The 22,819-nt window shown below is 45.2% G+C and overlaps 2 protein-coding genes across 2 annotated transcripts in view; one reads left to right on the top strand and one right to left on the bottom strand.

Moving 5' to 3' along the window:
- Window positions 1–6,405: 6,405 nt before the first annotated feature.
- On the bottom strand, window positions 6,406–8,055 carry LOC306765685 (SCAN domain-containing protein 3-like; the record flags this gene model as incomplete). Its single annotated transcript, XM_079253169.1, has 1 exon — window positions 6,406–8,055. One exon carries the CDS (start codon window positions 8,053–8,055, stop codon window positions 6,406–6,408), a length of 1,650 nt encoding a protein of 549 aa, XP_079109295.1.
- Window positions 8,056–10,207: 2,152 nt separating this feature from the next.
- The window catches only part of LOC306765684 (uncharacterized protein), a gene marked incomplete at both ends in the record, with an annotated part of 56,882 nt that continues 44,270 nt past the window's right edge, over window positions 10,208–22,819 (top strand). Inside the window, 12 exons of the mRNA XM_079253168.1 lie at window positions 10,208–10,234; window positions 10,512–10,571; window positions 10,650–10,713; window positions 10,903–11,178; window positions 18,418–18,536; window positions 18,611–18,752; window positions 18,807–18,880; window positions 18,968–19,191; window positions 19,307–19,558; window positions 20,389–20,467; window positions 20,630–20,834; window positions 20,981–22,769. Coding sequence (XP_079109294.1) covers window positions 10,208–10,234; window positions 10,512–10,571; window positions 10,650–10,713; window positions 10,903–11,178; window positions 18,418–18,536; window positions 18,611–18,752; window positions 18,807–18,880; window positions 18,968–19,191; window positions 19,307–19,558; window positions 20,389–20,467; window positions 20,630–20,834; window positions 20,981–22,769 — 3,311 coding nt within the window. The remainder of the gene's footprint in view (window positions 10,235–10,511; window positions 10,572–10,649; window positions 10,714–10,902; window positions 11,179–18,417; window positions 18,537–18,610; window positions 18,753–18,806; window positions 18,881–18,967; window positions 19,192–19,306; window positions 19,559–20,388; window positions 20,468–20,629; window positions 20,835–20,980; window positions 22,770–22,819) is intronic.

Below are 22,819 nucleotides of genomic sequence, written 5' to 3'. Positions count from 1 at the left end.
ACTGCGGAACGTTTCAGTGCACGACAATTCCACTGATGCACACGGAGGACCTCCGTTAGTACTTTGGTGCTTCATGTTGGGATATTTCACATCCTTCCAGTGACTAAAGAAAAAGCAACTAACAAGTTGAGCAACTTTTTACAGTGTTATTGAAGACTTTTGGTGAGGAAGGTTTAAGTCCGAATGGTTTCCTCTTCTGTTAGCGGCAGCAACGGCTGCGTAAGCTCCTCCCCCGTCCAGAAGAACAGTCTAGAACAGGGGTCTCCAACTCCGGTCCTCGTGAGCTACCACCCTGCAGGTTTTAGTGTTTCCCAGCTGTGACACACCTGACCCAAATCAATGGCTCATTAACAGGCAGGTGCAGAAGATGAGAAGCTGCTGGAGAAGCTTTTCATTTAAATAAAGTGTGTTGTAGCAGGGAAACAGTAAAAGCTGCAGGATGAGCGCAGTTGGAGACGGCTGATCTAGAAGCTTGGTCCTCCTGCAGCATCCAGCTTCCAGCTGCAGGAAGAGCAGGAGGTGATGAGCTCTGCTGCAGGACCAGACTGAAGCCACAACACAGTGGGCTTTACTGTCACATGTTCATGTTTATTAATGAAGCGTGTGGACGGAAACATTTTACACCTTAAAAGTCCTGGAACATGTTTTACACTGGAGCGCTTAGATAAATGACTTCAAATGACTTTTTCATTTGAAGACTGTTGAGTTTTGCCAGGAAGATTTTCCTGTTTTTCTACTGTTGAACTGAAACTGAATGAAATGGATTTCTTTGCAGACATTAATAGAGCCTGAGTTTACAATAATATTTGTGTCTATTTGAGTCAGTCGTCCACCAAAATCCAGTTCTATTAAAAAGATGCTGCTTTTGGGGGCAAGGACAATTTTACTGCTCAAAGGTTGCTCTTTTAGAGCTCAAGAGACAAATGTGAGATTCTCATCTCAGCCTCATTTTAGTTTCTATTTGCTGTAAAATGTTTCTCATATGTTTCTCCTAAAATTCACCAGGAGAAATAGGTGAGACAGAATAACTAGAGGGAGTCATACTGGAGACTTTAGGGAGATTCCTTGCTAGTTTCACTGCACTGCTTTTAATGGCTCCTTTATTTCTCCTTTGGAAAAGAAACTGAGCAATACTGGACACACACACACACACACACACACACACCTGAGGTCCTACTATCAGGATGCTTAAATCATGTGACCTTCTCCTCCCACCTGACTGGATTTACCATCCTAAACACAGACCATGCACTTAATAACATCATGATAGAGCAATAAAACAACGGTGGTGAACTCTTTCTTTACCACACGACAGAGGGATGTAGCAGATGTACCCAACGCCATCAGGCTTTCTACTTCTACAGCACATGGCAGATGACTTCACATAAAAAAAGGAAGAAAGAAATCTGAAGCGGAGTCTTCATCTTTATTAAATTCCAACATAGTCATTGTACTTGAAAATTGACGACTGCTGAGTATTTGAAGTGGTTGCAAAGTTAACAATGACATGAACAACAAATGGAAGAAAGTTAAAGAGCGTTTACTGACAGCAAAAGCTCTTCTAACATTGTCATCATTATAAGATGGGAACTAGAAAGATGCATCTTCTTGGAAAGTTGTGTTTTGAAACAATTCTCTGAAAGCATTATGAGCAGTGTCAACAAGACTTTACAGCAATGCACAACACTGAACAGTCAAAGAGTCTCTGAGGCCAACATGCAGCATTTGCATTCAAGGGCTTTTCTGAACAGGCTCATTAAAAAAAGTCTCAGTATGCCACATTCTGTCATTTACAGTGTTGTGGCCCTTGTGCAGCGTTTGTTTATGAAGACTTTTATCAGCTTACTTTTCTCATCCGGTGTCCAACCATCCAGTGTACTACAGCGCATGATGTAAGCTGCAAGATTAAAGCAAAGAAAAAACACAAAGGACTCATTTTATCATGGAACAGCAGTTTCCACTAAGTATTAAGAACTTTTTTCCTCCATAGATCCAAAATTCACATTCTAATATTTTTCTGGTTCACACAGAAGGAAATCCAGTCAAACTGGGAGGACACTGAAACAATCCCAACATTAAAAGTAGGGATGTAATACTTGGAATACTTCAGAAACTCCATCAGATTTGGCCAGATATGGTGATTAATGTGAGAAGGGCCAGAAGAAGAAGAGGAAAACAAACTAGAAATAAACTCCAGGTCATGTTTGGAAAAGAAATGCTGCTTATTTGGCTTGAAAAAGCTGATGGTAGGATGCATGCTAAACAGTACATGGGGAAGGTAAAACATTGCTGAAAAACTAAATCTTATGTTGATGACAAACTGATTTTCTGCAGCTTCAACTATTAGCTGATTACTTGTCAAGTAAAATGGTTTTATTTCCTGTTAGAAATATCACTCATGACGCCATGCAGACCATCTTCTGAGACGTTTTAAACTAAAGCAGTTGCCACGGTAACCAGTGGTTCTAGATGAGACTAAACTAAAAGTGGCAGAGTGAAAATATCAAGAATCAAGCTGAATAAAGCATTTGGAGAATGGTGACACCCCTATATGTAGGGCAGTGAAAAGCCATAGACAACTTAACTTCTGATCCCATGAACTGCATCAGCAGTTCCACATTATTCATATCCCTACAAATGCTTCCAGGATTAAAGAAAAAAGTCAGGTGAAACGGGCCAGTAAACTAAATGTAATCCTACACAATATGTGTGGCAGTCTGGGAAAAGCTGTCAGATGTGGCTGATGTTCATTTGTGGCAGCGAGACTAAATAGTTGCATGGTCACCACCAGGCATATATCATCCATCAGCATTAGCAGCCGAGCTCTGACGTGTTGATGCTGTGACAACTATTCTTTTTCAGCTGAAGCAAAGAAAAAACAGGGCTCAATGTGACCACATGGCGGAACAAAACACACAGGGTTTAGCGTTAACACTTGCTTCAGCAGCTCTGGGAAGAATGACGTTACTCAGGCACTTCTTGAGTGTGTGCTAACGAACTTTTTTACTTGTAAATGTAGATTTTAAACTGAGAAATACGTGCCTGTGATGGACTGGCGACCTGTCTGGGATGAACCCCGTCTCTGGCCTGATGACTGCTGGGATAGGCTCCAGCTTAACTGGACTAAGCCGTGTAGAAAATGAAGGAAGAAAATCTAGATGTGGAATTCATGACAATTCAAGCAGGATCAAAACATTAGTTGTCTCATGATTCACTGTCACACAGTTTTTTTTCCCACAATAAGATCCCAAGGGATCCTCTGTGGGGGGGACTTTGGTTCTCTATATTGGCTTCCCAGATATTTCTGCTGATGAATTTCCACAACTTTTCCACAACATTTCCAGAAATCATTCACTACCAAATGAGCCATATACTTCCTTCAAATTCCACTGACTTTGAACTGGTCCAGGACTGTCTTCCCATCTGGCACCTTTCCGTGTTTCCCAAACGCCACAGCATGTCGGCACTCCGCTTCAGGAAAGAAGTTCTTGAAAAGAAGGTGGAATAAGCGAAGGCAGTCCTTTGCTTCTGCATGGATTGCAGACAGGTGAGTGGAGGACAAGAAGAGGCCACTTCCTGGACACAGCTCTTGCTTCCCAGACCTGTTCTTTGGAGCCCAAGGACCAGCCTGAGGTTGGATCTGTTCCACTTTGTCCAGAAAAGCTTTTAATGCCTCCAGCTGCTCACCACCTGGAGCACAGCAGATGTTTTACCTTACAGGGACACAGCAGCAAGCACAAGTCAAGAAAAGGAAGAGACACGTTTAAAAAAGAAAAAACATCCCAATAATTACAGTTTTCATTTGTAAATAATGAGCAACTAAAACAGTTCAGCACATTGTCAACACAAGTATTCCATTCTAAAACCTGCAATGAAGTGAGAACAGAGTTTCTGCAGGGAACAACATTTTCAGACCCATTTTAAATCTAATACCTGGAAAATAGAGATTTTCAGGAAGAGAACTTTTATTTTATTGAAATCCCATTTTTAAAATCTAATCCGAACCCCAAATGTAGCAATAATTGAACCAATATCTGTCAGTAAAACACACACAGTTCCAAGTGAGGGTTCCACTCCCTTTTCTTTAAAACATCCTGGAAATCAACATGTGGACCTCAAGCTGACAGTATATTAAGATTATTAATCCCAGTGATAAGAGACCACAGAGTGTCTAAGATGTTGCTTATTATAGTGTCCAAGGTAAGTTACAATATAACAATCAATATGAATTTAGAGCTAAATTGTGGATTGAAATAAGACAATTCCCAGCTGGGTTATCTCTTGGTGAGCCGCGGTCTGGTTCATAAAAACTGATCTTCTTCGGTGGCTTTCCCGCTCTTTTGGCCGTCTCTTTTTTATTATTTTCACATGCATTCATCCTGGAAAATAAAGAAGACATTTTCATTATTTAAACTGCTTTCACTGCATGACAAATCCACATTTTCCATGCACATACAATTTATGGAAGTGTCTAGAGGCCGCTGTAAACGCTCGCCATCTAAAATTTACCCAAACTGCGTTTAACAAAGATGCTGCTTCCCTTCTTTTTCCTCCTGCAAGATTCATTTCCTCCATTCCTTCTGCCAAAGACTCCACACGTTAACCACACAAAAAAAGAAGAAACGTACCACACGACCTGACCTCGTTAAGTCGCCTCACTACGTTGTGAAGTAACCAATCATGATACAGCATTAGCCACCGAGTAGCTCTCTTAACCAATGACCATGCAGCATTTGTGACTGATGGCTCTCTCCTAAATACTAAAGTTGGGTTGCATTACAGGGTTCAAAGTTCCGGGGTTTTGTTCCAAATGCAGTCAATATAATATAATATAATATAATATAATATAATATAATATAATATAATATAATATAATATAATTTTTTATGTGGTTGATGAAACAAACTGTGAATTACATGCAGTCTACTTCAAATTCTTTGTGGAAAACTGTTGGTTAATATAAAAGCAGATGCTATTTGCAGTAATTTTAATCAATTCATTCTGCATACAATCCAACATAGAAAAGAAATATTAATGTGGATTACAATAAAGTCAGCATGATATGAGATGATAGGAAAGAAGAAAACATTTCTCTAAGTGGGAGATTTCAGTGAGTGTTTGTGGAGAGCTCTTCCTTTGCTCTGTCTGAGATTAATATGAGAAGCATGAACTAAAGCCCGGATGAGAGGAGATTAAGTTCATAGAGAGAGCTCTCTGATTTCTCTGCCTGAGATCACAAAGAGAAACTAAAGTTGAGAAACGAGGAGAATCATATCAGAGCTTGTTGAGATCTCTTCTAAAACTTCAAATGAGACTACATTGAGATTTGGTGCATCTTATTTCTCCCGAGAGCAAACCGAGACGTAGGAGAAATAAACCTTAGTCTCAGTTTGCTTTCAAAGAAATCTCAGACTTGTCTAGGAGAAAGAAATGAAACATTTTAGACATCTCTTTTCACATTTTCTTTTCCTCTTATGTGATCAAACAAGATTTATTACAAAGCCTGGAATTTCATTTGTTAAAATAGATTTGCAGCCCTTATTAAAAGAAGCCCTCATTTTTCTCCGTAGGTACATTTCAGTAGCTGACACATGCACCCTCACATGTTAAGCAGCAAGAAAAACCTGATAAATGTATCTCCCCTTGTAATGGAAGCAGAAAAACTGCTGCATTCACAGATGCTCATCACAACTTGCTCACAGTTCTGCGTATTATTCCTAAAAAAGGAGAGAAATTTCCACTGCAGTCCCGCATGTTTTAACACTTCCACAGGAAAACTGGCCAATTTGTGTCCAATAAGACGTATGAGGAGGTTCACTGCTAGCTTAGCAGCAAACAGATATGAGGAGAAAAGGGAGTTCTTTTGGTTTGGCGCTGTTGTCATTTCTCCTTTACGAGGGGGGACGGTGGCGCATGACTAGGCACGTGCAGCAAGTCCAGACAGCTTAGCTTCCACGTGTACAAGCTTTAAACACAGAAAATAAAAGCACTCACTGTTCTTCGGCATAGTGCTTAATGATCAACATTCATATAAAGCAGTGGTCCCCAACCTTTTCTGTACCGCGGACCGGTTTAATGTCTGACAATATTTTCACGGCCCAATCTAAAGGTGAAGCTTATAAAAACTAAATAAAATGACAAGATCGGCATTAAAAACTGTTGTATTTTCCTCTGTAGTAATAATAATAATGAACGTAAATCCACTGTGGTATCATGTGCAACTTTATTAGCGGTGTCCTCGTAACGTCACACCAACAACAAAACATCACATGAGCAACATCGTTTCTACCCGACACAATGCAACACACTCTGGTCGCTATGATAATGTTTCAACATACCTTCAAAATAAGACACAACACAAAAACAAACTTCATTATTTCGCTCGCGTATCACAGCGGCACTGAATCAGTGGGAGCCCTGAGCTTGTTTTGCTGCAACGAGACAGTCCCATCTTGGGGTTATGGGAGACAATGACACCCGAAGTGTGCTACTTAGATCCAGTCTGCTCCGTAATTTGGTTTTGGTTGCCGTCACTGCAGAAAACCCAGCTTCACACAGATACGATGTTGGAAATGGCAACAGGGTTTTCAGTGCTGTTGTGGCGATCTCGGGGTATTCTGCCATAACTTTCATCCAGAATAACGGCAGAGTTGATGTCTCAAACAGATGCTTAAGGCCCCCGTCATTTGCGATCTCCAGCAGTTGATCTTCTTCACACATCGACATGCTGGACTGTCCCGGTTTGTTGACAAATGGGTTGCGGATCCATTCCTTGGCAGTTCTTGGATCTTCTGTGGTTGGGAAGTAGCGCTCAAACTCTTCTGACAGCAAGGACAGGTGTTCTTGCACCAGCTGGGAGAACGAAGGCGCAAGCTGATTCTCATCCAAAATCCCTGCCAGTGTATGAAACATGCCAAATGCGCCTCTGCTCACACGCCGTCCCCACAAATTCAGTTTAGCTTTGAATGCAGCTACTTTATCTGCTAACTTGAAGACAGTTGTCATCTTTCCTTGAAGGGACAAGTTCAGTTCATTGAGCAGGTTGAATATGTCGCACAAGTAAGCCAGTTTTGCGATCCATTCCTCATCAGTGAAGTGTGGCGCCAGCGGTGATTCTTTTTCAGAGAGAAATCTCTGCAGCGGCTCTCGTAATTCAAATACTCTGGCCAGCGATCTCCCTCGTGATAACCATCTTATCTCCGTGTATAAAAGGAGGCGTTTGTGGTCCGCATCCATCTCTTCACAAAGCTGTTCAAACAGGCGCAAATTAAGGGCGTGTGCTTTAATGTGGTTGATGACTTTAACCACATCGTTCAGTACGCCGCTCAACTCCAGTGGCATTTTTCGGCTAGCCAGCATTTCCCTGTGAATGACACAATGCGTAGACTCGCATTCAGGTGCAACCTCCTTGATCCGAGCAGTTAAACCAGACAGCCATCCAGTCATGGCAGCAGCTCCATCCGTGCATATGCCGACACAAAAGGACCATTTTAGTTTTCCTGACATATATTCATTCAGCGACTTGAATAGTTCTGCACCTGTAGTTTTAGTCGGCAACGATAGTGCACACAACATATCTTCGTGCGTATCCTCCTGATAAAGATATCGCACATAAACAAGAAGTAGTGCATTGTTGTCAATATCTGTTGACTCGTCAACCTGGAGAGCATACCAAGGTGAATTATTAATTCTCTCCAACAACTGTGTCTCAATGTCCTCTGCTATTTCTTCAATGCGCCGGGTGACGGTGCTCGCCGAAAGAGGCACCTTTGCAATCTTTTTAACAGCAGACTCTCCTAGAATTTCATGGCAAATGTCTTTGGCAGCGGGTAGAATAAGGTCTTCACCAATAGTGAATGGCTTCTTGGCCTTAGCAATACGGTTAGCCACCAAATATGATGCTCTCAGTGCACTCGAATTTGTTGACGTGGTGGCCATCAGTAACTGCTTCTGCCCTTCATTTTCACGTTTTTTCCTTTGAAAATACTCTAAAGGCTTGTCTTTTACCATGGGGTGCTTGCTCTCCAAGTGGCGAACAAATTTTGAAGGCTTCATCGCCTCATTAGAGAGCCGGTCACCACATATAACGCACAGTGGGTTTGGTGCGTGGGAGTCGCCCGTGGCGATAAATCCATATTTTAAATATGTTTCTTGATACTGCCTGTTAAAGGCAGCTTTCCCTTTTTTAGCGGGTGCAGGTTCCTCTTTTGTCCCTTCATTGGACCGTTTTCCCTTTGCAAAGAAACTATCTAAAGAAGTTTGTTTTTTGCTCATTTTGCGAGCTTGGGATTAAATTTAGCGGGATGTATTACGTGAAGTGTGGTGTCGCGGCCTTGACTTGCATAGAGTGAGACGGAAGCAACAGAAAAAAAAACTGGTCACTTTTCAAAATAAAACATCATTTGTGTAAAAATGAAATAAAATAATGGAAATTATTTTTTCTTTCTTTGCGGCCCGGTACCAAATGACCGACGGCCCGGTATCGGGCCGTGGCCCGGGGGTTGGAGATCACTGATATAAAGTACGTCATTTAAATAAAGCTCACGTCATGAAAGCCCAGCACTCATGTACTTGATAAAACACGCTGACTTTTCTTCCCAAGTCTTCACTGCAGCTTGTCTTCACTCCTACTGATCCAGCAGCTCTGTCTGAATACCCATGATGCACTTCACGGTAGGGCTGCACCATTCATCGCAGTTTCATCCTCATCACGGTTTTGGTGGCCACCATTAAATAAACCTGATGGTCAACAATATTTCCATTCAGAAGGCCAGCTCTGCTGCATGCGTCTCTGATCAACTACCCCTGGCTGCAGTGTGCAGAGCGAGGCGTGTCTCAACGTGGGCGGGGTTAAACGCCTTCAGCTCCTCCCACTGGATGTGATTCTTCTTCCTCGCCGCAGTCGCCGTCTTCTTCTTCACATTTTACAAGTTTCCATGTGCCATATCTTCACCAAACCACCTGGAGATCATTTAATTAAGGCTCGTCGGCGACACAACGTCCAACTTTGCTAAATGGAGGTAAGCATCGATGAAAAAACGGCCAATTAATGACAATCAAAGTTTTATTGGGATTATTGCTGGATTTTCCAGCACATTTTCGCCTCACAGATGAGCTTATTTGCATCTTCAAATGTCTCATGTTTGTTCTGCCGTTCTAATATTCACCTGGTTCAAGTTCTCCACGACGTTTTCCTCTGTTTTTTCCAGACACATTGCACACCTCCTCTCCCCTGGACCCCGGAGGACACTTGGCAGAAATGATGCTCCGCTTTGATATGTCATTGCATCCGCTAAAGTTTTCCATTTGCTGACTATCCTTTAATCCAAACCTTGTTTTCACACCTCCAGGGTCTGGCAAAGCAAGTGTGCTCAAACAACTGTGGCCTGTTTGTTCTAATGGTAAGACCAGGGCTGTTGTATTATTGTGAAGCAGGAGGATGAAGGGAAGTTAGCATGGTGGGTATTGGTAAGGATGCATGAACCAAGAGATGGACTAAGGCTCAGGAAGCCCATGATTTATTGTCAAATGATTCAGTTAAATGCTCAACCAAAAATGGCTGTGAAAGAAAGCAAAGCAAGGATTAGAAATGATCAAGTCCATTAAATGTTCCCTTTGATAAAGATCAATACAATGTAGAGCTAACTTTATCACAGTATCAATAATAAAGGTGCACATGTTGCCCTTAGCAGTGCTGCCGCCCTGTGAGAAGGACAAAGACTGAATAAATGTGTGTGCATGGCTTCCATAAGGAGGGGCTCAGGTGAGTGGGATGAAAAGCAATCAGGAGTGATTAGGAAGAAGGACAGGAAGGGAGGGAAGGGAAAGTGTGGAGAGATTCATTCCAATTAGAGCCTTTAATTCCACAGGATTTGCTTTTCTTTTCCATTAAAAAGCAGTTTAAAAGTGCCAACTATCTGATTGCTGATTTGTTCCTCTTATGCTGTACAAAGTGACAGCGAGGCAGCTACAGGGACAGGCAGGGTGTTTAACATGAATAAACTGATATACAGCAATGCAACTCTGGAGACAGGCAGGGGAAGTACAAGGATTGTGCAGACAAACAATAATACAGCAACAGAGACAGGCAGGATTATGCCTTGTATTATATATAGGTAACATTCAGAAATATGACATGTATACTAGGGATGTGGAGAAAATATTTCAACATGTACTTTTTGACTTTCAGTCCGCTCTCTACATTGTCATGGGGGCCAAATGTGATTCCAGTGAGGTATGTGGAAATTGGGATGAGTTTGTGCCCGGTGAATACAAGGCACTTTTGCTTCTGGCACAAATCAACCTATTGTGTTTTTATTTCTTCAAAGGAAAACATGCTGCAAATAAGAAGATGGTGGTGTCTTCTTCTGAGAAACTTTCCAATGCCGTAAATGCTCTTTACATGATCCTACTTTTCAAAGAGTTCTTTTAAACTCCACGTTTGACTGAAAACCCTGTGGATTGACTTTTCTTCAAGTTTTAATAGTGAACGTTCATTGTCATTGAATCAGCAAGGTGTGAAGAAGAGACTGCAGGCCAGAAAAAGGCGTCGGGAGGAGCGGAAACTACAGGTAAGAGGAGCTTCATTAATTAGCCATGTATTTAAGCACTTGTTTGAAGACTACTGTTAATCCCTCTGCAAATTTCAGGATGTAGAAGATGCTCCAGTGAAAAAGATGCCTTCTGAATCCATCTCATCAGCTACTATTGAAGGTAGACTTGTTGTCCACACATACAGAAACTGCTTTTGCCTGCATGCTTTTATTCTCTGCTAGATTACCTCGGCTGACCTGAGATGCCCCTTCAAATATAATATTGGATTTCTTCTAAAAGTTGAAGAGGTGGGATGTCCAAGATCTTTTTTACTGTCATTTATCTCTTTTCATTCTATTCCCTCTGTAGGGGAAGGTGACATGAAGAGCAGCAGTGGGACAGGGAAGAGTGGATGCAGCCTTCCTACCTCAGCGTTTTGGGCCATCTCCAGTATCTACTTTGAGAATGAGCTTTTTTCTCTACAGGAAGAAGATGCTTTACTGCATGACACCATAAAGGCAGCCAAATGCTGCAGAACGCAGTCATTTCAAGGAAGAGATTCCCTGCCTGGAGTTGTTGAGATGGACGAAGGACAAGAAAAGGAAACAGTGAAAAAAGTCCAAAACTGTGACTTGATGAGTGAAGGTGAAGAGAGTCATGGAGCTGAGGGAGCCGTTCATGTTTTCCTTTCACTTCAGAATCCACTAGGAATCATTTGGTGCAGAAATGATGGATGTTCACAGCTTAAAGCTGTGTGTGTGTGTGTGTGTGTGTGTGTGTGTGTGTGTGTGTGTGTGTGTGTGTGTGTGTGTGTGTGTGTGTGTGTGTGTGTTGAGGAGCAATAAATCCAGTGTTTGCCGTTTCTGTTTCCTGAAAAAATGCTGGTGTCCAGCCTATAGGTGTACACCCCTTTTCTTCTTCTGTTTTGTTGTGGACAGTTGTGATTGGACGAAGAAGGCAACACCATCAATCTGTGTGTGTGTGTGGATTTTCTCTCCATGATGCAGATCCTCCATAGTTTCTCTCCAGGGTCTCTACCACAGTGGGGGCTTAGAGAAGCTTTAGTCCCGCCCACTGAGAATTAAAACTATGTATGAAAACAAACTTTGACTTTCATCAATATCAGTAACAGCAAGCGGCGTCTGACAGACGCTTTAGTTGCATCGTTACTTTACAGAAAATATGTCCGTGTACTGCTCTGTGTGTGTGTTTCAGCAGGGTGTGAACACAGATTAAACAGCAAGCCAAACTGGTATCTGACAGCCAGGAATGTGAGCGTCTTGCTCCTCTCCCAGATTGGAGCCTATCCCAGCAGTCTTTGGGCAGGAGGTGGGATCCACCCTGGACAGGTCTCCAGTCCATCACAGGGCCGCCACAAGGAGACAAACAACCACATTCATGAAGGAAACATTTTAAAACAAGCAAACTGCAATAAAATCAGGAGAGATTCTGCTGAAACAAATCATCATAAATAAAAAGTGGATTAATAACTAAGAACTATCAAGCTTCTAATAAATGATTAGAACTAAGTTTTCCAAACCTGCGACACACTTGTGGCCTTTTGCTTTAAAGTGAGGACACCCACAGGGAGGCAGGAAGCCGTGAACTGGTCAGCATCACATCTGGATTTCTAGCAGCTGGAGGGATTTGGACCAGATGGTCTCATAGAAACCCAGATGCAGCAGAAAAAGCCCAGAGTGAAGCTTTCCTCATCACACACTGACTCTGACCTGATGCTTGTGTTGAGGACATCTGCAGGAAAACAGGAAGTAAATCTGAGAGGAGGGAAGCGTTTTTAACTGAAGCAGCAGGAAAGAAAAACATCTGAATTCATCTGCATTCGTATTTCCATGCAAGCAGGAAGGTTTTCACTGTTTCAGCAGAACTTTCAGAGGAATCCTGCTTTTATTAGAGTGAAAAGAAAGGAAGAGAAAAGCCCTTCAGGCAGGTCAGGAGGAGAGTTTGGGCTTCTCTGTGGACACCATCCACCCTTTCTAGACGTAAAACTGCAGCTGCAAACTAAAGGACTGAGACTGGAACTTGGCAGCACTAAAGTCTGCATAAAGCATCAGCAGCATTAGTGTTGGTAAAAGCAAGCAGACGGAGGAAACACATCTCCTGTACGGACGCTTCACATGAGTGCTGTTGCTCCTCCTTCATCACACCACTGAGGAAGAATCCGGTCTGACTGGATCTTTCCAGAACAAACAGCCAGACTACGTTGCTATTGGCTGAAGCTTCAAGCTGCAGATCAGTGCAGATATGTGAACGTTCCTCACAGCACAGAACACAGGAAATAAGGCGAAACGCAGCAAAACACGGGAAGTCCATGTTAAAACACACATCCTGCAATCAGACTTTGAAGTGGCTTCCAGGTGAATTTCAGCTCTTCTCTGAATTTCTACAGCGTCACTTCAGATTTTATCAGGAGAAAATGAAAGATCAGGAAAAGTCTGAAGATGTGTCTCATTTCCTGATGCTTTATTGAAGATGATAGAAAACATTTCTACATTTAACAGCCACATTTCCCAGCTTATCGGGGGATCCCGAGGCGTTGCAGCTCTCTCTGACAGGGACTCTGCCAGACCTTCCCAGCAGACCCTCACAACAGGTTTGGGCCTGCCAGACCTGACGGCTTCCTCCACCATCTGAGCCAACTCACCAGCAGGTGGGGGTCAGTTGAAGCTCCGCCCCCTCTTCACCCGAGTCTCCAGGACATGCGGCCGCAAGTCTGACGATACGACTGCAAAGTGGATCATCAACCTGCAGCTGAGAGTGTCCTGCTGCCCAGTGCACATATGGACACTCGTATGCTTCAGGCAAGTTTGTTACGTCACATTTCATGTACAAGACAAGTCAAAGTGCTTCATATAAAGCATGAAAGCCCCTAACAACAGCCCCAACCCCCCCAGATCACACTGCCTGCAGCCTTCAGGGGTCTGACCCCCCAGCAGCAGGTCAGCTGCTTAGTTCCAGGTTGCTCAGGTTCAGTCTTTCATCCTCACGTCTAAGTTAAAGCAGCAGGAATGAAGTGAACTGTCAACCAGTTCCTGACAAACAGGAAGCTGCACAACGCTGCTGACGTGACTGGCAGTTGCCGTGGTTACCTGATGCTTTTCATTCAGAATGAAGAATTCAGAATGAAATCATCAGGAATGACAGTTTTCTCCTTTGTGTTTCCATGGAAACACGTTGAATCCCCTTTATTCAGTTCAGCTGAAGATCTGGGGGTTGGGAAGGGTTCTGATTGGACAGGAGGCCACGTGACGTCAAACTTTCCACAGGAGTGAACGTTCAGGTAGAACAGGTAAGGCAGAAGGAAAGAGGAGAACTATGTGTGCATCAGTCAGTATCTGCAGCAGACAGAATGAAGTGGTCCATCTGTCAGAGCTCTGCACAGCCGCTCAGCAAACTCTCCAATCTTTGAGGAAAAGCAGGACTGAGTCCGTCAGCGTCTGCTGTGAGTCTTTCTCCTTTTCAGCTGCTTTTGTTGCCTTAACAGGAAATAAATGATCAGAATGACAGAAACTTTATTGGTCCCAGTTAAGAAAGGAGGAAACGGTGGAGGAAACAACATGACAGAATATGAAGCAGGAAAATAAACTGGATTGTGTTTCTTATTGTTTATTGGAACTTCCTTCAGTTAAATGGAGACGAGACGGAAATAATAGTTTCTGGATTAAAAGTCGGCTTCAAACGGCAACGTTAAAAACCAGAAACCAGACCACAGATCCTGGACTCTGACCTGGTCTCTGACCTGGACTCTGACCTGGTCTCTGACCTGGTCTCTGACCTGGACTCAGACCTGGTCTCTGACCTGGACTCTGACCTGGACTCTGACCTGGACTCTGACCTGGACTCTGACATGGACTCTGACCTGGACTCTGACCTGGACTCTGACCTGGACTCAGACCTGGTCTCTGACCTGGACTCTGACCTGGTCTCTGACCTGGTCTCTGACCTGGACTCTGACCTGGACTCTGACCTGGACTCTGACCTGGACTCTGACCTGAAACTCTGACCTGGACTCAGACCTGGTCTCAGACCTGGACTCAGACCTGGTCTCAGACCTGGACTCAGACCTGGTCTCTGACCTGGACTCTGACCTGGTCTCTGACCTGGACTCTGACCTGGACTCTGACCTGGTCTCTGACCTGGACTCTGACCTGGACTCTGACCTGGACTCTGACCTGGACTCTGACCTGAAACTCTGACCTGGACTCAGACCTGGTCTCAGACCTGGACTCAGACCTGGTCTCAGACCTGGACTCAGACCTGGTCTCTGACCTGGACTCTGACCTGGTCTCTGACCTGGACTCTGACCTGGACTCTGACCTGGTCTCTGACCTGGACTCTGACCTGGACTCAGACCTGGACTCTGACCTGGTCTCAGACCTGGACTCAGACCTGGACTCAGACCTGGTCTCTGACCTGGTCTCTGACCTGGTCTCAGACCTGGACTCTGACCTGGACTCAGACCTGGACTCTGACCTGGACTCAGACCTGGACTCAGACCTGGACTCTGACCTGGACACAGACCTGGTCTCAGACCTGGACTCTGACCTGGACTCTGACCTGGTCTCTGACATGGACTCTGACCTGGTCTCTGACCTGGACTCTGACCTGGACTCTGACCTGGACTCTGACCTGGACTCTGACCTGAAACTCTGACCTGGACTCAGACCTGGTCTCAGACCTGGACTCAGACCTGGTCTCAGACCTGGACTCAGACCTGGTCTCTGACCTGGACTCTGACCTGGTCTCTGACCTGGACTCTGACCTGGACTCTGACCTGGTCTCTGACCTGGACTCTGACCTGGACTCAGACCTGGACTCTGACCTGGTCTCAGACCTGGACTCAGACCTGGACTCAGACCTGGTCTCTGACCTGGTCTCTGACCTGGTCTCAGACCTGGACTCTGACCTGGACTCAGACCTGGACTCTGACCTGGACTCAGACCTGGACTCAGACCTGGACTCTGACCTGGACACAGACCTGGTCTCAGACCTGGACTCTGACCTGGACTCTGACCTGGTCTCTGACATGGACTCTGACCTGGACTCTGACCTGGACTCTGACCTGGACTCTGACCTGGTCTCTGACCTGGACTCTGACCTGGACTCAGACCTGGACTCTGACCTGGACTCTGACCTGGACTCTGACCTGGACTCTGACCTGGACTCTGACCTGGACTCAGACCAGAACCAGGCTGATACTTGTCCTGTTTAAATGTGAGTCCTGGGATCAAACTGGTTTCCAGTTGATGTGTAATGGATGGAGAATGCGGCTGTGGGGAGCAGCGTGAACTCTGAGCTTAGTTTTAGTTTTACAGTAACAGGAGTCGGACAGGTTTTTCAGGATTATTAAGTTCCACACTGAAATTTTTCTCCTTGATCATAATCCATCTTTCTGATATTTTACATTTAGTTTATGACAGGAAAGTAAATACTTGAACAGTTTGTCAACTAAATCCAGCTGAAAATGTCACCTGAATCTCAGGGAAATGATTCCAGACATTTTATTTCCAACATTTAATGAACAGTCAGTGTTGTGTCTGAAACATGATCAATATTTAAGCTCAATGATGAGAACATGTTTAATTGCCCCCATTTTTTTCATCTCTGCATTTCTTCATGTATGATGTTGTATTTTGTCCTTGTAATCAACACTTGTATAGAAATAACATGTCTGTGTGAGAGAACTGAAGTAGATTGGAAGAAGAAAGCTCCACTGGTCAATGTGAGTGTTTTTAAACATCCAGGCTGGGTTTCATTTAGCCGACGTTGGCTGCTGCCTTTGTCTTGTTGTGTTTGGATAGTTGATCTCTGTTTGCTGTCTGCTACATCATGGACTTGGGATTGTTCTGCATTTCTTGGCCAGATCACTCTTAAAAAAGATTTTTCTCATCTAACTGAGACTTTTATCTGCTGAAATAAAGGAGAAATGAATCAATCTGAGGCTGCACGGTGGCGCAGTGGTTAGGACTGTGGCCTCACAGCAAGAAGGTCACTGGTTCGATCCTTGGCTGGTTTGGTCAGTGGCCTTTCTGTGTGGAGTTTGCATGTTCTCCTCGTGTATGCGTGGGTTCTCTCCGGGTAGTCCGGCTTCCTCCCACCACCCAAAGACATGCATGTTAGGTTAATTGGTCACTCTAAATTGCCCCTAGGAGTGTGTGTGAGCATGAGTGTGGTTGTTTGTCTCTCTGTGTGTGGCCCTGCGATGGACTGGCGAGCTGTCCAGGGTGTACCCTGCCTGTCGCCCAAAGCCGGCTGGGATAGGCTCCAGCTTCCCCGCAACCCTGAATTGGAATAAGCGGTTCAGAAAATGAATGAATGACTGAATGAATCAATCTGACTCTGAGCCAATCAGAGGAGGAGATGATGGAGAGGAGGGCTTCAGCTGAATGATGTGTGTTTCCTCTGCAGGTGGAGGTAGAAAGTGTGTGTGAGCCAATGTGTGTTTCCTCTGCAGGTGGAGGTAGAAAGTGTGTGTGAGCCAATGTGTGTTTCCTCTGCAGGTGGAGGTAGAAAGTGTGTGTGAGCCGATGTGTTTCCTCTGCAGGTGGAGGTAGAAAGTGTGTGTGAGCCAATGTGTGTTTCCTCTGCAGGTGGAGGTAGAAAGTGTGTGTGAGCCGATGTGAATCCAGCATCATGGATCAGGACAGAGAGGAGGGAGTCCCTCCCTCTAAAACCACTCAGAGGTCAGATATCCATCTCTAACTCTCCATGACTCTTCTCAGAAATCACAAAAACTCACATCAGCAAACATCTGGATTCACAGGAACCAGCCTGGACCTGGACCTGGACCTAAACTCGGACCTGCACCTGGACCTGGACCTGGACCTGAGCCCAGCTGTGTGTCCATGAAGAGCGACCGGTCGATGGAGAAACTTATTTATTTCAGCTCAGACCAGCAGTGAGTATCAGAGTCCAGTGGAGGTTCTGGATCAGGTTCCAGATGAAAACCAGTTTCTGTTGAATCATTTCTGGACGTCTGAGACGAATCTGCAGCATCATGTTTGTCATGTGATGGATCTGATTTGTCCTCCAGAGTCTTCATCAAACTAAATGTTCAATTTCAGGATTCAGCTGTGAAACCATGAAACCATCTTTATTCACAGGAATCAACCTGGACCAGGACCAGAACCTAGACCTGGATCAGGACCTGGATCAGCACCCAGCTGTTTGTCCTTTAAGAGCAACAGGTCGAAGGATCTTATTGTTCATTTTAAATCAGATCCAGAGAGGTGAGCTGTGTGTAAATGTTGCATCAGTTTGGTTTTATTCCAGCTTGTGTTTCACATCAATACCAGAGTATTATTCCGGATATACGGATCTATATATTAGTCCGGATATCTTCAGTATTTCCAGGTGAAATATCCAGATAAAGCTCTTATAATAAGCAGTTTTATGGGATGTTTCCTGTGAGCTGAGAATAAGCAGGAAGACTCTGTCTCAGTGCAGGAAACAGCATCTCCAGAATTCAGCTTTCTCATCTGTGGAACGTAGAAGCAAACGTCAGTTTTTCCTCCTCACATTCTGGACCTTTCCACAAGTTCTGCACATTCCCTGAAGCTCACTTACTAAGTGACCTGCAGTCACAACAAAGCAAACTTTTACTTGGTGAAAAACTCCAACATCAAACACATTTCTACTGGGAGCTGCCCAGTCTAACCAGTCTCATCCAAGCACATCCTGGCTGTGGCTGCCTTGCTCCAGGGCACCTCAGCACAGAGAGCACATCTCTCTGATACTGATTCCATCTTCCAGACCTGTAGTGTGCAGAAACAAAGCAAAACTAGAGCGTAGGGGTCTGGACCAAGAAGGCCACCGTATCTCTACAGGACTGCTTTGAGAGCACAGACTGGGAGGTTTTCTCTCAAGGATCTGGCTTGGAGGAGCACACCTCTGCTGCTTTGGATGACATCAGCTTTTCCACAGTGGAGCTACTGCCCACTAAAACAGTCCAGATCTTCCCAAAGCAGAAAGCTGCTTTAATGAGAGTGGGAGCTTCATGATGAAGGTGAGAGAGGCTGCTTGTAGGCCAGGAGATATGCTGACCTTTATGACCTCCCAGAAGAGCCTGGCAAAGAGTGTCAGAGAGGCAAAAGGCAGGTACAGGCAGCGGACTGAGGGGGACTTTGGAAACAAGGACCCCCGGGGCATGTGGAAGGGCATCAAACCCTTCATGACTGGAAGGACAACACCAACCTGGCCAGGTATGAGAGGGACCTTCCTGACACACTTCATGCTTTGGATGTTCTGATAAACAGCATTATGGGATGGAAATGGTGGGAGCTTCCACTCCAAACAGGACAAACAGTCATTTGTCCTTCAGAAGCATCAGGTGAGATCCACACTAAGGATTAACATCAATAAAGCAACTGGACCAGATGGACTTTCAGGCTGTGTGCTGAAAACCTGTGCTGACCAGCTAGCGGGGGTCTTTACCTCCATCTTTAACCTCTCCCTGCAACAAGCTGCACTTCCCTCCTGCTTCATATCCACCACCATTATTCCTGTGTCTAAACAGCCCTCCATCACATGCCTTCATGATGATTGTCCTGTTGGCCTCATCCTGCTCATTATGAAACGCTTTGAGAGGCTCATACTGGCTCACATCAACAGCAGCATCCCTGCAGACCTGGACAGTCCTCAGTTTGCATACAGAGCAAACAGATCTACAGAGGATGCATCTCCATCACACTCCACACAGCCCAGAAGCACCTGGACCAGCAGACAGCTACATCAGGATGCTCTTTGTGGATTCCAGCTCCGCCTCCAAGACTGTAATCTCCCATAAACTGCTCCAGAAACTCATCAGCCTTGGTCTCCTCACCTCACTCTGCATATGGATCATGGACTTCCTCACCAACAGGCCACAGGGGTGTGTTCTGGGTCTGGCCCTCTTCATCCAGGACTTGAAGCCCTCCATCCATTCCTCCAACACCATAGTAAAGTCTGCAGATGATAGCACAGTGGTTGGAGGCATCAGCAACAACGATGAGACCTCCTACAGCAGGAGGTCCAGCACCTGGTCGAGTGGTGTGCAGACAACAATCTGGCTCTCAACACGACCAGAACCAAAGAGCTTCTTGTGGATTTTAGAAGGACCAGTAGGACCATTCAGCACCCACTGTTCATCAAGGGAGAGGAGCTGGAAAGACCTGAATCTGTTCAGTTTCTTGGGAGCCACATAAGCAAAGACCTAACATGGTGGATTAACAGCTCCCATCTGGTGCAGAGAGCTCAGCAAAGACTCTTCTTCCTGAGGAAGCTGAAGCAAGCCGGTCTAGCAGCTCATCTCCTCACCAACAACAGAAAGCATCCTTTGTCAGGGCTGTACTGTGTGCTATGCAAGCTGCACGCCACAAAACAGATCTGTCCCGTGTGGTGAAGGCAGCACAGAGGATCATAGGAGCTGCACTCTGACCACAGAGGACGGCATGGTCCATCTTCAGAGACAAGACCCACCCTGCACACACTCACTTTGTTCCCCTTCCATCAAGGAAAAGATTTAGACATTTAAAACCCACAACCTCCAGATTGGCAAACAGCTTTTCCCCACAGAGCTGTTTCCTCCATCAAGCCTCTCCCCCCTCACTCCCCCACTCTCCCTCTTCATCCTCACTGAACTGCCAACATCATACTTGATCTGCTCCGTCTTCCTCTGGCCCACCTCAGCTTTTATTCCTCTCTTTTATTCTGATTTTCATTCTTCTATTGCTGTGTTTTACATTTAATGTCCATTTCATTCAATATGCATGTTGCTGTTTTTATTGCCGAGTGCCAACAAAATGCTGTTGCCATGGTGACGTTGATGCAATGACAATAAAGGTCCTGATGTCCTTACAGAGTGGAGCAGCAGAGCTCAGAGCTTCCCAGTGGTCAGTCTGCCCAGCAGCATCAGACACAGCTGGACTCCATATTTATGGTGTGTACATGTACAACAACTACTTCTCCATCTCTTCTGTTCACACTCATCTCCACGCTGCACTTTGTAGACCAGTGGATTGTCAGCGTGTCCAACATGGATCTGATGTTTGGCTCCATGCTTTCAGTCTGACTGTGTCCTTCATGTGGTTTTCTCTTCCAGCTGCTGGAGGACAACATCATCACTTTTGTGAAGAAGGAGCTGAAGAAGATCCAGAAGCTTCTGAGTCCAGATTACCCAGAATGCTCAGTGTTGGAGGGTGAGGATGAAGAGCAGAGGAAGAGCAGCAGAGAGGCATTAGTGAAGATCACAGTGGACTTCCTGAGGAGAATGAAGCAGGAGGAGCTGGCTGAGCGTCTGCAGAGCAGTAAGAGGATTTCTCTAAAGATTGAAGCTGCTGATAAATGAAACATTTACTGACGTCTCAACACGTGGAACATCACATGTTCACATCCTCCTTCTTCAGAGGCTTGAAATCTTTACTGACTCGTCTGATTTCTGCTTTTCATTCAGAACTTCTGGCTTCAGTTTGTGGCCGGAAACTAAAATCTTCTCTGAAGAAGAAGTTCCAGTGTGTGTTTGAGGGGATCGCTAAAGCAGGAAAGCAAACCCTTCTGAATGAGATCTACACAGAGCTCTACATCACAGAGGGAGGGGCTGCAGAGGTCAGTGATGAACATGAGGTCAGACAGATTGAAGCAGCATCCAGGAAAGCAGACAGACCAGAAACAACCATCAGACTAGAAGACATCTTTAAACCCCCACCTGGAAGAGATGAACCAATCAGAACAGTGATGACAAAGGGAGTGGCTGGCATCGGGAAAACTGTCTTAACACAGAAGTTCACTCTGGACTGGGCTGAAGACGAAGCCAACCAGGACATCCAGTTGACATTTCCACTGACTTTCAGAGAGCTGAATGTGCTGAAAGAGAGAAAGTTCAGCTTGGTGGGACTTGTTCATCACTTCTTTACTGAAACTAAAGAAGCAGGAATCTGCAGCTTTGAAGACTTCCAGGTCGTCTTCATCTTTGACGGTCTGGATGAGTGTCGACTTCCTCTGGACTTCCACAACAATGAGATCCTGACTGATGTTACAGAGTCCACCTCAGTGGATGTGCTGCTGACTAACCTCATCAGGGGGAAACTGCTTCCATCTGCTCGCCTCTGGATAACCACACGACCTGCAGCAGCCAATCAGATCCCTCCTGACTGTGTTGGCATGGCGACAGAGGTCAGAGGGTTCACTGACCCACAGAAGGAGGAGTACTTCAGGAAGAGGTTCAGAGATGAGGAGCAGGCCAGCAGGATCATCTCCCACATGAAGACATCACGAAGCCTCCACATCATGTGCCACATCCCGGTCTTCTGCTGGATCCTTGCTACAGTTCTGGAGGATGAGCTGAAAACCAGAGAGGGAGGAGAGCTGCCCAAGACCCTGACTGAGATGTACACCCGCTTCCTGGTGGTTCAGACCAAAGTCAAGAAGGTCAAGTATGATGGAGGAGCTGAGACAGATCCAGTCTGGAGTCCAGAGAGCAGGAAGATGATAAAGTCTCTGGGAAAACTGGCTTTTGATCAGCTGCAGAAAGGAAACCTGATCTTCTATGAAGAAGACCTGAAAGAGTGTGGCATCGATATCACAGAAGCCTCGGTGTACTCAGGAGTGTTCACACAGATCTTTAAAGAGGAGAAAGGACTGTACCAGCAGGAAGAGAAGGTGTTCAGCTTCATCCATCTGAGTCTTCAGGAGTTTCTGGCTGCTCTTCATGTCCGTCGGACCTTCATCAAGTCTGGAGTCAATCTGTTCAGACAGAAGTGGTTTACATTATTCAGAGATGATGTAAAAGATCTCCATCAGAGTGCTGTAGACGAGGCCTTACAGAGTCCAAATGGACACCTGGACTTGTTCCTCCGCTTCCTCCTGGGTCTTTCACTGGAGACCAATCAGAGACTCCTACGAGGCCTGATGACACAGACAGGAAGGAGCTCACAGACCAATCAGGAAACAGTTCAGTACATCAAGAAGAAGATCAGTGAGAATGTGTCTGCAGAGAGAAGCATCAATCTGTTCCACTGTCTGAATGAACTGAATGATGGTTCTCTAGTGGAGGAGGTCCAACAGTCCCTGAGATCAGGACGTCTCTCCACAGATAAACTGTCTCCTGCTCAGTGGTCAGCTCTGATCTTCATCTTACTGTCATCAGAAGAAGATCTGGATGTGTTTGACCTGCAGAAATACTCTCCTTCAGAGGAGGTTCTTCTGAGGCTGCTGCCAGTGGTCAAAGCCTCCAACAAAGCTCTGTAAGTACATATATAGCAGGATGTGGAGAAACATACTGATGCTGCTTTTA

The sequence above is a fragment of the Telmatherina bonti genome (assembly GCF_933228915.1).
Source record: "Telmatherina bonti genome assembly, chromosome: 14".
Classification (NCBI taxonomy): Eukaryota; Metazoa; Chordata; class Actinopteri; order Atheriniformes; family Telmatherinidae; genus Telmatherina; species Telmatherina bonti.
This window is presented reverse-complemented; position numbering and strand designations above follow the sequence as displayed.